This window comes from Colius striatus, chromosome 3 (assembly GCF_028858725.1).
Source record: "Colius striatus isolate bColStr4 chromosome 3, bColStr4.1.hap1, whole genome shotgun sequence".
Taxonomy (NCBI): Eukaryota; Metazoa; Chordata; class Aves; order Coliiformes; family Coliidae; genus Colius; species Colius striatus.
Window position 1 is genome coordinate 43659466 of NC_084761.1, and position 18579 is coordinate 43678044.

Genomic DNA, 18579 nt, shown 5'->3' on the forward strand with positions numbered 1-18579 from the left:
TGACCAGTCTTGTAAACTGCAGGATGATACTGCAACTGCATTTGCTTTGCTTACGAACTATAAAACGTGTGACATTGTACTTAACATATTAAGCAGCTTTTTGTCATGAGATCATATTGGTTAAAAGTAATAGCTACTTGAGTTTCTATATATTAAAAAATCCTTGATTTTGAGAGAAAGACATATGCCTACTGAAAATTTGTGCGTTGCTCCTGTACTATCGTCTAACGTGTCTGGATAATGTTCCAGTGATTTTTAATTTTTTGTTTTAATTGATGCTTGACTTGTGAATTTTTAATTTATAGTCTGTGGAACTCTTCCCTTGGTAGAGATGTGCTCCCGTTGCGATGCGCTGGGAAACTGACTCTAAAAATGATTTTTTGTTTCTTAGATGGTTATGGAGCAAGGAAACTGGCTCGTAGGTGGAGATCTACAAGTCCTCGATCGTATTTATTGGAATGATGGACTTGATCAGTACCGTCTCACTCCAGTTGAACTAAGGCAGAAGTTCAAGGAAATGAATGCTGGTGAGTAAATCTTTTCTTGTTTTGTTTCTTCCTGCAGAGATTTATCCAGATGCCTGCTGCTTTAATACCACAGGTGCTAGCATCATTTCAAGTTGAAGATTTTGAGTGTGTTCTTTGCCTTTACTGGTATTAATTTTTATGATTTTGGGCATTGCATTGCCTAAATATACAAAAAAAGCTGGTAATGCCTGAAGTTCTGAATTTTATGTTTCTATGCACACTAGACGTGTTACTAATGCAAGAAGAGGTAAGGTGCAAGTGCAGTGGGATGTAATTTAAAAATTACCAGGTTCAACTAAAAGCTATGGCTACTGCTGTTATTTGTGTTTAATAAGAGTTCAGAGGAAAGATTGTACTGTTTGAAAATTTTTCTATGATTGTACAAGTTCTGATAGAATAACTTGCTTTCCTTATCTGTTGTCTGTTTTTTGGTCCCAGATGCTGTCTTTGCGTTCCAGTTGCGCAATCCAGTGCACAACGGGCACGCTCGTCTAATGCAGGATACTCATAAGCAACTTTTGGAGCGTGGCTACCGGCGCCCAGTTTTACTCCTGCATCCACTCGGAGGCTGGACAAAGGAGGATGATGTTCCTCTTACGTGGCGCATGAAGCAACATGCAGCAGTACTGGAGGAAGGAATTCTGAATCCAGAAACAACGGTGGTGGCTATATTCCCTTCGCCCATGATGTATGCTGGACCAACTGAGGTAAATCAAGAGACTATAACAAAACCAAACCCCTTTGATTGTGCAATAAAGGATTTAGTGCCATGCTTGACACTTATGCGTTGTGATATTTTTAACTTTAAAAAAATATATTTTTTTTTTTAAATAGAGAGAGGAGACTAATTTTCCTTGGGAAACCAGGCTGTAAAGGCTCCCTCTGTCATCAACCAAGGTTTCTTTATGAAGAAACTTTTGTATTGGAGGATTTTACTGGAAATGTTAGAAGACAATATTGGGTTTATGTGCTCCTTTCTTTAGAGTTATGAGAGTATTTTAATGAATTAATCCTTCCTCCTTTTACTTAGTCTTTTCAGAAGGGATTATAAGATCTATTAACATACCAATAGTCGTCCTGAGTGTTAAGATACTTAAGCTTTATGACCTTTAAGCAAAAAGTTTGTATGTTGGAGAGCAATACACAAATTAGGAGGAAAAAAAGGGTTTTGTGTATTTTTCTGGCAAGCTTAATTCAGGGAGAATTGTTTCAAGACTTTTGTATGAAATAATTCCTTGGCAACATTTTATTTAAAAGCTAGGTCTTGGGTTGGAATCCCTAGAGGTTTGTGGGAAGAAGCAGAGAGAATAAATGCACTCATTTGAGGACAATTTCTTCAGGGAATATCGGTTCTCCACCTTATTAGTTCCTCTCCTCACTCCATGAATCACAGGAAGTTCAATTCTGACCAGGCTCAAGAGTGTAACTCTGTGGTAGTTTTTTGATAGAGAGGAGATCTCATCAGTGGAATTAGATTAGGCAAGTGTCACTTATTTATTGCTGCTCAGTTGACTGATCAAACAGAGCTTGCTCTGCTTTTCAGTTTGTAGAAAAACTGTGGTCCATATCTAGTTCAAGCATGTAAGTGAGTTACTGTAGGGTATCTTGTGCTGTCTTCCATATGCCTTTGTGAGAATCAGCAGAAATCTACATGGGTCATTTAAAAAACATTGATACCAGATTTGTTCGTGTGGGACAAGTGCTTTACAGAACAAGAAGCAGCTGTATGGTTATCTACCGGATGGATGTAGCCTTCCAATCTGTAAAGATTTTAGTGGACATGTTTCATAAGCATTAATTGAACATTTTTATATTTTTAACATTTATGAAAAGTACCTTGGAAAAAAAGAAATAGTTCTATACGAGAAAACTATCAAAAGGCAATAAATTCACTGCTTAGGAAAGTAAATATGTTCTGAAGTAGCATGGATATATAGAAATTGGACAAGAGCTGCCAGTTTTTTATATCAAAGCATGTGGTTTATATTGTTCTACGTTTTCTTAGTCAAGTAGCTTCGCTTACTCAGAATTGAGTTCTTACTTGCTGTTACCCAAATGACAACATGAAACTTCAATTTCTTAACTATGCTGGAATAGTTTCAGAAAATATGCTGTTAGCTGCTGTGATATGCTGGCATTTTGTATATGTGTCCCACTGTGTGCTTGTGACGTAAATATTAAAATTATTAGCATAACTATCAACACCCTGATGCTTCCATAGTGTCCTATATGCTTGAAGAGCAGTGGAATCTGTCATGTGTAATGTCTGGCAGTGATCAAGATGAAAACTGATACAAATGGTACCTTCATAACTGGTTCCTAATTTCATTATTTGTCTGCTGCTTTACAGAATCCTGTCCTTATTGACTGCAAAACTTCCTCCTTTAATAGTTTCTATAGTGATTAGTTATAGAACTAACACAGAGCTAACAATTATTCCTTTGAGAAATAACCTTTGAGCTTTATGCCTAAAGCTTGTTAACATAGAACAGCGTGCACAGTGACTAAAATAAGAAGCACTCTGATTTATGTAAAGATTTGCAGTAGGCAGATGCAGTTTTTTTTGTAAGGGAAGGAAAAATGATGCATAACATTGTCTGTTAACTACAAGGTAGTGACAGCAACTTTTGTCCTATAATTTATGGCTTTCTTCCCTTCTGCATACTCTTTTTTTTTTCTTTTCTCTTTAGTGCTTGACAGATGTTTATTGCTGTTCGACTTGTGAAACTGTTTTACACTGTGTAGTTACTGGGTAGACCCTTTAGTTTTGTATGAAAATAAGGCTGTACATGTAAGAAACTGCAGTTACATACTTTCTGTTTTTGTTAAAGCTTTATACTAAGCTATACAGATGGTATGACATTTTTTTCAAGGGAGTACTTCCCAGTATGAAAACATATTAATATTTGCTGAAGTGATGTGTCTTTGTTACCTAATGTAATAATTCTTTTATTTTCCTGTGCTATACAGTTTTCTGTTGAAAATATCACATGTAAAAATGAATTGGTGAATTAAGAAAATTCACCAAGAGTTCTATAACATAAGTTTTAAAACTATCATAAGTGTAACAAATGTAACAATCTAGAATCTAGTAAAAACTGTAAACAGTCTTTGTGAGGGGGAAAAAAACATCCTCTCACTGTATTTAGTAAGAAATGCATTTCTAAATAATTTGGAATAATGTCTTTGGTTGTAGGGTTTGAATAGTCTGTGCAGAATTCCCATTAATTTTTTTTTTTTTTTTTACCTTCTGTAGTAACTGAGCTGTAAGGCAAAAAGTAAAAGTTAATTTGTTATGAAACCACTAATTTTCAAATGTGTAGTGGTATTGGAAAGCTGTCAATATTTACAATGCTTCATCTGTTAGGTGGAAGGGAACTGTTGCATCCAAGCAAAAATTCAGTAAAACTGAAGAGTCCGATTTTGCCATTGGTAAATATTTAGACACTTTTTCATTATCATTTTGAACTTATTTTATTGCTCTCCATCTATATGAACTGAGGAAGAACTAAAGATTGAGTTACTTAAGCAGTTTTCATCTTGGAAGCTTGTGGTATAAATAGGCAGCCTCAGTGCTCTGAAAGCCTATTCCAAGCATTCATGTGCAGTCTGTATCTAGTTTTTATGTCCTTTGGATCTTAACACAGTATTCATGTCCTACTTTGGACAATATCCTTGCAACATACATCAGGTGAAAATTCTGAGCGTGAGTAATTTTTCTTTTTTTAACGTGTAGATAGGTTGATTAGATGACTCATGTACACTGTATTTAAATACCCTATCTTGTCTTTTTTCTGATGAGATATTTGGCACCTAACTATTGGTCAGGGTGTCCTTTTAGAGAAATTACTGTGTTTAAAATAGAACAATATATGAGTAGATCCCACTAAGCTTCCCAAAGCATTTACTTTTGCATTTATCGTTTTTATATAAAAGAGATAGAGGATGACAACATCAGGAAGATCTGAGTTAAGAAATGGATGAACTTCATCTTTCATGCCCTGATTGTACTATTCCAAATACTGTGCTAAAGTAACTTTTAAAATATTCTCATTTGCAAACGGAACAGTAGAACAGTATGTCTTAGCTATAAGTTTGGTTGTGGTTCACCTAGTTCATTCTTTGTTTTGCTGTGACTCCAAAGTAAAGCTCATGTCTGATTAGGAAAAAAGTGGTAGTTATACAAGGTATGTACATTTTAAGGATCACATTTTAACTATTTTCTTCTGCTTTTCCCCTGTCTTTGTTCTAGGTTCAGTGGCATTGCAGATCACGGATGGTTGCAGGAGCTAACTTCTACATTGTAGGGCGAGATCCAGCAGGGATGCCGCACCCTGACACTGGGAAAGATCTGTATGAACCAACCCATGGTGCCAAAGTGTTGACAATGGCTCCAGGCCTCAGAGCACTGGAAATTGTACCCTTCAGGGTTGCAGCTTATAATAAGAAAAAGAAGTGCATGGATTATTATGACTCTAATCAGTAAGTTGTATTTTTCTTTTAAGACTTTTTGAGCAATAACTGCCATTTACTCCCTATCCCCATTAAAAAAAATGTTTTGAATTAAATTCGTATTGCTCAAAGATGTCAGTGTTCAGATGTGATTTTAGATCATGAATGCAACTTGACTTCAGCATGGTTTGGGTCTAGTTTTGTAGCACAATTAACATGATCCAACATCAGCTGCCACTGGAAGTTCCCCTTTTCCTCACAGGTACTGGAATTTCTCTAGTTCTAGAACATGTTGGTACAGATTGGTAAGTCCACAGAAAATTAATGCTATTTATTGTAATAGCAAGATTAGCTTTCTACTAGTTTATCTTTCTAAATATGCTTCTCAAGTGTCTGGTATGCATCAGATAGGATGGAAGAGAAACAATGAGAGAGTGCAGCAGGGAGGAGGTAGCTATTTGTCACCTTCTCTTGTCCACTATTTACTCTGTTTAGCAATAATGCAAAATGATGCTTTAAGTCCATTATATGTCCCAGGGTTTTCAGATAAGACACATAATTTCACTTTGTGCGTGTTCCAATATAATTTTTCAATTGTATGGCATACCAGAATGTAAAATTCACTGTATGTGTTGCTGTGGTACCAATGGGTAGGACTGGGAAGATAGGTCACTTTAGTTTAACTTTATACAGACTATTGAACTGTATTTTTGTTTTACATCAAACTGCAGTTAAAGTTAGTACTGAAATACAAATGGTCAAGCAAGACCTTTTTCTAAAGAAATGTTCTTTTAATATTCTGTCTGTTTCATACTGCTTGTAACTGAAGAATTATGTCTGTATGTCACAGTTCATCTTTGAAAGCATGAAATCAGCATGGGATGGATTGATCTGTAACAGTGAAACTATCTCATATCTCTTATTCTTCAGCTGCCTATGCTGCAGTTACACTGAGTATAAAAGCCTTCAAGGATAACAGTGTGGTTTGTGACAATCAAACAACAAGTTTTACTCAGCAGCTTGTGTTTTTCTTACAATGAATTATGGTTACTAGTCGATACTGTGCTGGCTTAACCTTGATTATAAGTTGTGTAACTGCTGTATATTTCAGCAGTAACTTCCAAGCATCTGAATTCATCTGCTTTTATTTTTAAAAACCATGAAGTGTTATAGTCTCTTGCATAACTAAATATAACTTGATGGTATGTTCTGCTATTGTTTGGAAATCATAAGCAGCATGATAAAGGCAAATCTGTTGAAATCTGACAATAATTAAAGTAAGTTTCGCTTTGTATTACTCTATGGCATCCATATGTGTTTAGAAATTTGATGATTTGCTACATTGCAGATGTTTTAAAATTGAAGCTAATCAGGGAGTCTTATTTAACAGTTGTAGTTTGCCGATGTTGTTCTTCCTTCCTCCTCCCTCCCATATAGGCAGCATTCCAATGTAAGGTTCTCCCTAGTGCTGTGAAGCCTATTGTTGGATGGCATTGCAGCAGGGTTTTTAGGTGTTTTTTTTTTTTTTTCCTCAAGCAAAACTATGGATAGTAGCATCAGATCAGACCTATGCCCTGATACATACAGTATTTTCATTAGCAGGAATAAAATTGGAGGGAAGAACTCCTAGTGTAATAGGATATGGAAGTCTTCTCCTGAACTTATTGCCTCTTAGCTAACTATTGAACACTTCACTGCCTTTGTGCCTTTCATTATTTGAGATTTATCTAGACACCCTCATTGCTGTGCATAGTAAGTAGATCATGCTAGTTTTATGCAAACCTGTATACATTTTAACAAAGGGCTGATTATAGTACATTCTGTAAGTGTCCTGTTGTCCAAGTAATTCAGTAAGTTTAGAATATAAATAATCAAAGAAATAGTGAAATAGTTACTCTAGTGTGTTACTTCTTAATAATTTGGAATACAAGGGGAGCAGCAATGTGAGAGACCAGAATTCCCATTGCATGGAATAGAAAATCTTTATAGAAGAATATTGAATCTATGATCATTGATACTATACTCTTAGCAGGATAGATTTGGTTTAGATGAAGGGAAGTAAAATCGTACCCCTGTCATTAGCTACAGTAAATGATAAAAATCTCTGAGGTAACAGGTTTTACTTTTTGTCACAGGCTGTGTTATGCGCACCCTATTATCCTTTCATCATGCTTGTGCCAACTCTTTGGTTTGAGGCATTTCTTTTATCTGTTTCTGTCACTGTCTTGAAAAAAAGACTGTGCTGCTATTGGTGTACAGTTTTGCCCTGCTTCTGTTAGAACATAAGACCATTTGTAGCATCCTTCTCTAGGTACTGTTTGTGAACTGCGGGGTGGACTGGAGTGTGGCAGCAATCCTCTAGATGGCAATGCGGACACATGCAGAGTCCCTGAAGAGAGAGCCATTATTGCTCCTGTTTGCCATAGACAGAACACTGTGGTAGGCTCCAAACAGTTAGAGCTTGGGTGGGTGAAGCTGGCTGCATTTCAAGATAGTCTGTGTAATGCTGAAAACATGACGGGTTCCTGGACCGTGTGTGTTTGACACTTTAAGGAGGATGGCAGGGAACATAGGACTGTCTGGTAATGTGAAAAATCAGTACTGGTAGAAGATTCTTGAGTGTAAAAATAGTGATGTTTGTGGAAATCTTTCCTGAGGTTAACACCTATTTGGTGAAAAACACAGCAGTAAAATGTGGTTGTATGCATATAAGCATTTCTCTGACTTTTTTTTAAAAAAGATAATTTTCTTCTGTTGTATCTTAGTTCTTTGAGACTTGGAGACCTGACAGCCAACTAGGCAATTCAAGAATTTACATCACTAATGGATGCATGGCAAATTATGGCAAGTGGGTTTCACATGGGCTGAGTTATAGCTGAGCTGAGCTGCTGGAAGTAGTTATTCTCTCTCCAAGTAGCTGCCTCTTCTGTTCTTTCAGGCCTACAAGACTCTTTGGTCTGGAGGATGCTTGTGATAAGCTGTAATGGATGTCCATTACAGCTGCTGTCTTGGGTGTCTCTCTAATTTGTCAGAATTGGACTCACATCTGTCTCGACAGGGAAGACATGCAGAGGTTATTGCATTGGGCTCTTTGCTGATGTTAGTGAATTACCTTTCTGCTTCTGAAGGCAATCTCAAGCCGTTAGAACGATAGAAACTGAGTCTTTGGCTAGCTGTGAGAGGCTGCCAAAAGCTTGATCCAACTGCCAGAGGATGTCTGACAAGTTGGGGTGGCAACATTAGCAGTGGCAGAAAATTGCTTTACTTATGGCATCTCCAAACATTCATGCTCATCTTTCTTGAGACAGATGTAGCACTTGCTAGTAGCATGCCATGTATATAAGAGTAAGTTTTCAGATACTAGGCTGCTACTGGCCAGATATATACAATAAAATACAGAGCAATTGGGTGATACCTTTGTGCGGTTAAGCTGCTTGTTACCTAGTGAGCCTGGGAAGTATTAAAAAGCCTGCCATTGACTGTGCCTCCAAGTTAGTAACAAAGGGTCTTACTTCTCAGCTGAGCTGCCTGTGCTTCTAAGAGATTGTCATTCTTAAGGCCTTCAGGTCCCAAAAGTGTCCACCTGCCAAAGCAGGCTCACCTCAATCAGGTCACATAGGAATGTGTCCAGGCAGGGTGCATGGGGTTGTTCCTTCCCAGATGCAGGACTCTACACTTGTCCTTGTTGAACCTCATGAGATTCCTCTCTAGCCAACTCTCAAGCCAGTTGAGATCTTGATGAATGGCAGCACAGCCTTCTGGGGAATCAGCCAGTCCTCCCAGTCTGGTGTCATCAGTGAACTTGCTGAAGGTACACTCTGTCCTCTCATCGAGGTTGTTGATGAAGATGTTGAATAAGACTGACCCCAAAGTTGATGTAGAAGTTAAGTTTGTTTCTCACTTCCATTAATATCCTCCAGAACATGTGCTGCCCTTAGAGTTTCAATAGACTTGGTATCTCTGCTTGGAAACAGTCTAGAGAATGCGACTGTTAACTTTGACTGTCAGGACCTCACACTACTGGTTAACAACGTTGAGCTGCTGCAGTATTGTGTTGGAACTTGGCAGCAGATGCATCTACATGTACACTGTTTGTAAGGAAAAGCAGAGATATCCTGGTTGCATTCAGGGATAATTGTGGAATATTTTATGTGAGGAGGGGTTGAGAAAAGACTGATGTGAAAGTTTATGCTAGATGTTTATACTAGCTACACAGAAATTGTAATTGCAGAATGGTACACAAAATTTAATTTGTATAAACAACGTGTCTTAAACTTGCTTTTTAAAACATTAAGACCTGTGGACAACCAATGACTTGAAACTGTATTTGTATTTCACCTTGTGAAGCCATTGCAATTTTTCATTTGTTTGTTGAGCATCTTAAAACTAGGTTTGTCACCTAATGGAACCACAGTTTTAAACATATTCATGAAAAAATTCCATCTGAAACTAAGATTTAGGAAAGGGATTTGAATAATTAACTTGATGCAATGTATAACATCACAAATACAACTAACTGAATTTTATATTCCACTTGATCAGAATAAGGATAACTTAAAAAAAAATTCCAAATCCCTTTTAATTGTTGCTGAAATGAGCTGACAAGCCTAATGTAAGTTTCTGTGGAAAGTTTGAGCATTTCCACTTGTGTAGAGTTATGAAGAAATACGTATAATAACTGCTATAAATATTGGTATAGTCTTTTGCCTATCATAGATTTTACCCTTTTAGATTTCACAGAATTTTGGATCAGTAGTTGAATATGTCCAAACATGTTTTGGAAAAGTTTATTGGAAGAATTCAAGCTATAAAAGAGGATAGTGAGCAACTTATAGACTGAAGTGCAAAGAAACAATAAGCAAAGAACCAGGCAAGCAACAAAAAACACCTTCCGTTCTTTCCTCCAAACTCCTACCCAGTGCTGAAATCCCTGGAGAAAAAGGTAGTGTATTTCTTCAGCTAAAAACACCTCTTAAACACTTACCACAGACAAGCGTAATTTGGGATTGGTGGCTTAATAATAGTTATTTGGGTGAGCAGAGATTCCCAGTTCTTTACAGAAGATCAGTCCTATAAAATGCAGCCACAGACTGCTGCTGAGAAAAGAACTCAATTAAAAAAGGAAATTAGTGTGGCAATTAAAAAAGCCACAGCAGTGCATGGAAAAATGGAATTTGTTGTTTTTTTTTTTTATCTTAAAAGCAAACTGATGACATCATTGTGGCTAAAAGAAAGCCATAAGTAAGGTTACTGGAGCAGACTGTTCTGCTTTCTCTAAAAAGTGAATGAGGCACCGGTATCTATGAAGAGGAGAGATTTTAACTTTATATAGTTTTATTCCCAAGACCTTTAATATGGTTGTCATGACTGCTTTAATGCTATCCGGTTATACTTACAGAACAGTTGTTCCAACTAAGTACATACTGTTCCCAAAATTGTTTGGTGTGATACCCGATTTTTAAAGTGTCAGTAAGAAACTAAAATACGCACATTTGGCTGTCTGTCTTAGTTTAGCTATGTGAAAAATGGTTTCTCAATTAACATTAGTGCATAATCCAGGATACTTTGAAATGCTAAAGCAACTCAGAAGACTTAAACTCTCCTGCCAGTCTGAAGGGAATTTCATTCACAGCAGGTAAAGAATTTGCTTTGTATAGGTTGATATTAATGACATTATATTCTATATTTGCAAAGAGTTTGTTTGTGACCAGTTAGTTTTTGGACCTAGCTGATTCTAGCTGCTGCATTCAGCATCATGGGGCATTATGAAGGCATGACATAGACTGACATAACAAAGACTTAACACTGTAAGGGACAACATTCTCTTTGTAGGAGTTACGGTGTAAGTCGTGTCTTGATGCGCAAAGGCAAACTGAAATTCAGTGAAAATCCTTCTGAAAAGAGCTGAAAGGTTAGATTTCACTTCATAACAGATGCTGTTCAGGAAGTGTGAAGTTGGAGAAGGAGAATTGTTAAGGGACTGAACACCAGATAGGAGGCTATGAATTGTTCTAGAAATTAATTGGATTTTAGTTTACCAGCTAAGTAGAACATGGTCGTCATTTTGAAGCCAGACCAGGGTTGAATAAGTCATGTTATTGTTTTATTTCCATACATTTATTTCTCCCTTCCATTTTTATGAATAAGCAAATCTATGAATTAATGGTCTATACTTTTATCACGAGTCTTGTATTTAAGACCTTGTATCTCAGACCTTGAGAACACCAGAAATTGCCCTCCACAGAGAATGGAAGTTTCACATGGTCCTTAGGACAGTGCCAGATACCCTAACAGAAGTTTCCAAGGTTATAACTGATCTTTAGTGCTCTGAAGTGAAAAGTCAATTATGTGGTATATTTTATACTGAGATTAAACCTATAGGGAATAATTGTTGAAGTGAAAAAAAAATTATTCTCTGTCACAGTGTTGACACCTCAGAGATATGACAGAGGTTTCCTGTAGGACTGTGGGTATCTTCATGCAAGTTGTTTCTCACTTGCCAACTGGTGATAACTTCTTTGTCACATGAACTGTAAGGCCTCATGCTGCTCTTAGAGGATTTCAGCTCATAACAAAACATAAAGAGCTGTCGTTGTTGCTGGAGTCAATTCACAGAATCTTGTGGTATTATAGTAAAAAATAACTACTAAATGCACAAAAGAGGGGAAATCCATGTAACAGATAAAAATTAGTCCTTACAAATTAAAGGAAGAACTTTTAAAAAAATTCTTAGTCTTTTTTACATGCTTTATTATGTCCTTTGGAGTCTGAGGCTCAGTTACTGTGAATAATTTGAAGGTTAATTAACAGCACAAATTTGTATCTATGTTTTTTTGAATAAATCACTGCTTTTCAAATATAAAATACTAATTTATGCACCTGTGAGCGTCTTTACGTACATGTAACTGTGTGGAAGGAGGGCGCAGTCTGAAGTTGAAGAAAAGATTCCTTTTTTCCTTTTGCTTAGAAGTATGAGAGCACAGTCAAGTTACTTATTTTCTGTCTCTCTGGCCTTCTGGTCTATAAGGAAGATTTCACAGTGCGTGTATGTGAGGCTTTTTCCACACTTGAATATAATAGGGTTCTAGGATGCTATGCCATGGAGCAAATACCAGTCTCAGTGTAAGATGTTTCAAGACTAGTCTTCTGTTGACAAGTTTTTGCAGTAGATTTATTTCCCTTCTTTCTTTTGGGGAATGTTTTTAATTGCATTGGCACCAAATATTATATCAATACCAGTCAACTCAGTTGGTAGTAAAAGATCAAATCAATATTACAAGCATTTACAAACATATGATGTTGCTCAGAGAAAGCCAGTTCCAGAAGCCACTGAATAAAAGTTTCAAAGGCACTTAATCCCATGCTCAGAAAAGGCTTGGGTGAAGTTTCTTTGAGAGTCATTCCAAATCTCACTTGAAAATGACATTTGCATGGCTTTGGCATTTATATTTCATAGCAGCTTTAGTGGTCAAATGTCTCCTCTCTGCTCAGATCCATTTTGTGTAGAGCAGCTACTAATATCCTCAAAATTCACTATGAACAAAATTACTGACTCTGATTTCTTTTTCCACAAAAGCCAATTACTCATACAGATACATTTTATATCAAAATGTTTGTGATTAACATCACACCCCAGTGCTGGTACTGATAAGGTGCTTCTGCTTAGTGGAAAACTCAGTTTCTGATATTAAAGAGGTTTGATTTTTACTGTTGGTAAAGACAATGAGTATTGAGCAGTTATTAAAGTACTCTGTATTAGGTATGAAAGTGGAGATCAAACTAGAAACAAATTTCAAATGCAATATTTTTGAAAAAGGAAAAAAAACATTCAAAAGGGAAATTTGGGATGAGAGGGCATCATTAGTACTTTTCCACTTTTTAATGCTATCTTTCAAACAGTTCTGGAAATGTTATGAAATGCTCTGGCATCTCATACTACTATGTTTCTTAAATGATCCTAGCACAGGGGTTTTGTCTCATTATAGGTTTATAGGTCCTCTTAGCTTCTTTTTGTGTTTCTCTCTTTCTTGATATCTCTGATTCCTAGAGCTGCTTTTTATGCAAGTAGGGATAAGCAGCTGAAGAATCTTATGGAAGTAAACTTAAACGATATATCTAAATTTGTTGTCTTAATACCTTTATTTGACTTGTAAGGCTTGGGAAGAAGTTGAGTGTTTTTCTGAAATCTTAGCTAGCAAAAAGGAGATAAAGCAGCTAACTTTTTTTTTTTTTAAAAAAGCTTGAATTTTGTTAGTGCTACCACACTGTGGAGCAAACAACACACAGAGAAACTTTATAGCACTGGCTTTACTCTTCACTTCCTGATCACCTGAAGACACAGTATTTTTTCTCTTGAACCAACCAGGCAGTGTTAGTGTACTGTAGGCATCTCTCTGCCAAGGAACAAAATTTTCAAGCGTTATAAATAGCAGAAACATAATGTTTTCTCCCATGGGCTTACATCAACATTAAATTTTTATTTTTGTGCAATTTGTATTTTTCATACTTGAAGCACAGTAAGGTTTTTTTGCCTCATTGTGACACTTCAGGAATCCACAGTCCTGAGTTGAGTGCAATAAGGAAAAATATATATAGCAGTGCTGCTGTGTAAATTTATGTAGTGCAAACCAAAAAGTTATGGGGCTAGCGGTTTTGTGAAACAGAACTGAGGAATACTTTCTGCATCTTGTTCACTTCCATACCCTACTTAGCACAGCTCAGCAGTTAGAGCCAAGTTCTGCCCTCTGATGCACATACTCTTGTTTCTTTCTATCCATGATATGTACATCTGAGATCAATACTTGGCTTTTATTTCAAACAGACAAGTAAAGAATGCGTAGTGCATACATGTTGTAAATTGAGCAAATGGCATAAGTAAAATTGCATGTTTAATTTAAAACTAGATAATTTTTCCTTTGGAGCGTTTGATAGAACTCTGACATTCTTGTCTTGGTTTTACTGTTTCAGCCCTGTGAGGAGCAAGAGCTTAACTTGTGGGGCTTTTAATGCTTATGATCATGTACCTGACAAGTTAATTTAAATTGTCACATTGACAATGATAATACTGATGTGGGTTCAGTTGTCCAACTAAATTCTATTTTTTTAGGGAAAAACATCTTTCGAGGAAGATATTTTTATTATCATTCACCTGCTTTTTTCTTTATTTTGAACTGCATGTGCCATATTACTGATATGCATATATGTATATGCATGCTCCGTGGCTTGCGATAGACCAAGTTGTGGAAGCTGTGGAGCTTGCCTCTAGGCTGTGAGGCTTTTCTGTATTTGGCAAACTGTCCTTCACTAATATTTCATTCCATATTGGTTTTTCACGTTCACTGATGGCACTGAAATAATGTTAGTCAGCTGTCATGGCAGAGCAAGGTGCAGAATAGGAAGCCTGCTGTTGCTTGGGAGAGGACTGAGACAGGAGGTAGGGGAAGATAGTTTTGTCTCACAACAGCAGTTCCGTGTAGCAATGTACCTGAAGGAAAATGGACGTGACCCACTCAGACTTTGGTTATATGAGACTGTAAGCTGCATCAGGCCTCAGATGCAGGCCTCGGACTTTAGCTATATCAGACAGTGAACAATGGGCCTTGAAGAATAGTCAAGGACAAGTTGCTTATTAGAATGTAGATATGAAGGCAGCTGTGTGTGTGGGAGAGAAATTGTGTAAGCTTAGAATAGAAATTAGATAAATAAGGAATTAGGTAAAGGAATGTAGAAATTGCTGCTATGAAGATATGGTCATAGTAAAGCTTAACGAATCATATTGTGCTATTAGGTGCATAAACAGAACATGATACACTGAGCTATCCAATCATAATAGAATACATCATGTATTTAGAAAATAATAACATATATAATGTGATTGAATGCTAAAATAAACGGCTTTTGCATTGATCATATTGGTCTGATGTGTGGTCCATGAATCCCGTCCCACGAGGTGGTCCCTGCAGTTCCCTATTTCCTTAGAGAGAGCAAGCCAGGTTAGATGGAAGTACAGACTTAGTTCAGTCTACACGAGTTCGGTTACACTATGCTGCTAACTGTCAGGAGTTACCTAGATTGAATAATGTAGAAGGTATATATTCTAGAGATTTACTGGCATTATTGGCCAAATGTCCGGAAATGCCAGTTCCTGTACAGCATTATACTCCCAATAACAAATTTATAAAAAGTATCAAGAAAGCAGAAGGAATATGAGCAATTTTGCCTGCTTCTAAAATATGTTTTTTTCTTTCTCTCTCTTACCCCTTGCCCTCACTTCTACTTTCAGCCACGAAGACTTTGAATTCATATCGGGGACCCGTATGCGCAAGCTGGCTCGAGAAGGACAAAACCCACCGGAAGGCTTCATGGCTCCTAAGGCTTGGACTGTGCTGACAGAATACTACAAATCCTTGGAGAAGGCTTAGGCCTCTTATTAACTACAGATCAACCTTTGACGCCTGATTTATTTACGAGAAGGGGACCACACAGTCATCGTTCATGTTGCTTTGTTGTGGTGTCTGTCAGGAAGTTCTTTTCTGAAAACAGACTCTTTCTCCCTAAGTTAGCATCATTCTTTGCCTGTCCTTCTGGGTTCTATTATGTCCTGGCACCTAACTAGCTGCTGGTTTTAATGTCTTCCTTTATTACAGTTAATATTCTTGCCATAGGATTTTTAACTCTTGTCTTTTCTTTATATGTTTTATTGCCTCTGTCCTATGAACTCTGCAGCTGTTAAATAGATGTAGCTTTTTCCATATGTTATTTAAACTGCTGGATAGTGTCTGGTTTTAGTAGTTTGTAGGAAAAAATGTAATGGTTAGACCTTTAACTATGGATAGATTATCTATAAATTGTAAAAGTAAATAGGCTCTAAAACATCCGTAAAAGTATTCTCATCTTTATCTCATCATCATCACCAGAAGCACCTACCAATATGTAGTCAAGAAGCGGAGTTTTTTTATGTAACATAATTAAACTTTTTTGCTTGCTTTGTGTAGTTTTGGAGTTTATTGAGTTGTCCGATGATTCTCTTGTGCTGTAGACCTGTAAAGATGGCGAAGTAATGAATGAGAGAATATCTAGTTTTCACTTTGAATTAATAACGAATCCAGATTTTTTTTTTTTAATTTTATATGTGCTTTTTGCCATGGATGTTTGTAGGGAATGCTTTATTTCATTTCATACAACTTGTAGTTTTTTATTCCAAGTATACTTGTTTGACCTACTACAACAACAACAACAAAAGAAGTGTGGCAAGCCAACCTGGAATTAACATTTAATTATTCCAAGAAAAATAAAATTAAAAAAATCTTTAGATCTTGACATTTCATGTGGTAGAAATGCTTAGTCCTGAGGTTAATTTTCTGGCTATTTTTCAATGTCTCCAAAGATTAATCTCTTTCTCTTGATCCAGCTTTGCTTATTTGAAAGACAAAGCATATGTTGTTCTTCTAAGAATCTTCAGAAATCCTGAAGTTGATTAATTGATAATGTGAAATATTAACTGCTGAACTAAAACACTTCTGTAAGTGTAAAGTAACACAAACCTATTGGGATCTTTTCAAGCATTTACAGGTAATCAGTGGGACAGTCACAACCACTCAGTCTATTGTGTACAAACTGTCTCATATACTTCTCACAGAAACTTAATTTTTCTCTGTTAAACAATGTATATAGGAGGACTCATCTCAAAATTGTCTTTAGAATGCTAATACTGGCCTGTTGCTGAGCTTGGATGAAGCATATGTTTAGATTTTTTTTTGACAAGGGAAGATTGTGATGAGGGGATCTGTGTAATGAATGGGACAAATTCTGCTTGTTCGTGGTTATATTCAAGACAAATGCTTAGAGAATTACTTCCTCTTTTCTTCCTCTGTTTCTTTGAAGAGATGCAGAAAGTACCTTTTAATGGAATTCTCATCTCTGGTAAAAAGTAAGGCAAAATTGGGAAAAGACAAGAGACGTTTATTAGCAAACCACAACAGTTACTTGAGACTATATTTTGGTAGTGTAAAGCTTAGTTCTTCAGAACCACAGAACAAATTTTCTTGAAACTTGGATTTCTTTTTAGATTGTATCATTATGTGGGATCTGCAAAATCCGGGAGGAGTCAATTCATCTGTGTGCAGCTGTTCCTGCAAAACTTCAAGTTGAACTAGGAAAGTAAACAGGAGTTATCAGCTGCTAAAATGAGTTTTGCTATTGAAAGTTGGAGTTCGTACTCTGCTGTCAGGTTTGATTGCTCTACTAGATATGATGAAAGATAAAAAAAATATTTTGGCAGAATAGCAAACATAGGTAAAAGTCTACGCAAGTTTGTTTTAAAAATGTAGTGTGTGCTATGTGAAGCCTGGAAAAGAAGTAGAAATGGTGATCATGAATGTGAATTATCCTGTAAAGTTACTTTAGAGGCAGGAATAACTTCAAGCAAATGAATACAGTGATAACAAGCAGATATAGTTTTCGTACTTATCTGCATTGATGCTGAGGCCCTGCTGTTATAGTGCTTCTGGAAATATCCCTTGTAAGGCTCTGTGTTGTAGAAGCTTTGGGGTTTATTCTAACATCAACTAACTTTTCCCTCACTTAATATATGAGAATTCAGAGGAAAAAAGATGGAAATTGAATCTTTATTTAACTTTGCATGCATGTCTATTTATCCATCTGTAGGAACAAGGTTTGACTGCAGAGCTTAAACACTAGGAAGAAATGTGTAAGAATGGTATTCTCAAACCTGACATAGAATCCTTCACTACCACCTGTAAAGGACTTCAGCTTGGAGTGAGTTTGCCAAATTAAATGCTAAAACAAAAGCAACCGGTAACTCAGAAATGGTATTTTGTTGGTATTTATGAATTGGTCTCAGAAACTTGCTTGCCAGAACACATGATTTAGATGCAGTTGAAGAGGAGAGTAATACTAGTTTTTGTGGGTTTTTTTTTTTTTTCTGTTTTTTAATAAGATGGAGCTGAGAAGCTGGAATGTCAAGGGTAAATACGAAGCCCTCAATGGCCAATTCCGTAGATGTGAGTTCCTTGCCATTTGACAAACAGGTGTTGGGTAAATGTGATTTAAAGGGAGACTGTGCTGAAGTTTCTGCTCACTTTTGTTGTTTTACCTGGAAGAAAGCCTGAGGACTGGAATAGCAGGGTCTCTCAATTTTATTTCTCATGTCACAAAAAAAGCTTTTTTGATTATGAATATAACTGGAATTTTACTGGGCTTTTGAAGTGTCCATTGAAGGATTTTGTTTGTGTCTCCTGCAAGCTCTGTATTTGATCTTGTGGTATTAGGATTTTTTTTTTGCCTGTATCTCTTTTCATTATTTAGTCTTTATGAAAAGTAACATTTTTCTTCTATCTATGCATGAGCTGGAATCGTGCCTTCAACATTTCCAGAACGGTTCCCCATAGAAGCCTCATCTTGATGTCATTTTGAAGTTGAGGGGGGAAAGTAACTACACTGAAAGCTAGAAAAGACTACTTTAAAGACACATCTGGAGTTCTTAGCCAGAAAATGACTCCAACTTAAAACAGAATACAGAGATTTTATATGCCAAAAGCCTCAAGGAGCCTTGGATTCTGTATAAGGACTGTCACCTGAC

General features: G+C 36.6%; 1 protein-coding gene across 1 annotated transcript in view; it reads left to right on the forward strand.

Annotated features, from left to right (window-relative positions):
- PAPSS1 (3'-phosphoadenosine 5'-phosphosulfate synthase 1) overlaps positions 1 to 16290 on the forward strand; it is a 45070-nt gene extending 28780 nt beyond the window's left edge. The window contains exons 9-12 of the mRNA XM_061993546.1: positions 392 to 527; positions 966 to 1234; positions 4780 to 5009; positions 15262 to 16290. Of these exons, the coding sequence (XP_061849530.1) occupies positions 392 to 527; positions 966 to 1234; positions 4780 to 5009; positions 15262 to 15400 (774 nt within the window). The 3' untranslated portion in view covers positions 15401 to 16290. The remainder of the gene's footprint in view (positions 1 to 391; positions 528 to 965; positions 1235 to 4779; positions 5010 to 15261) is intronic.
- The last annotated feature ends 2289 nt before the right edge of the window (positions 16291 to 18579 follow it).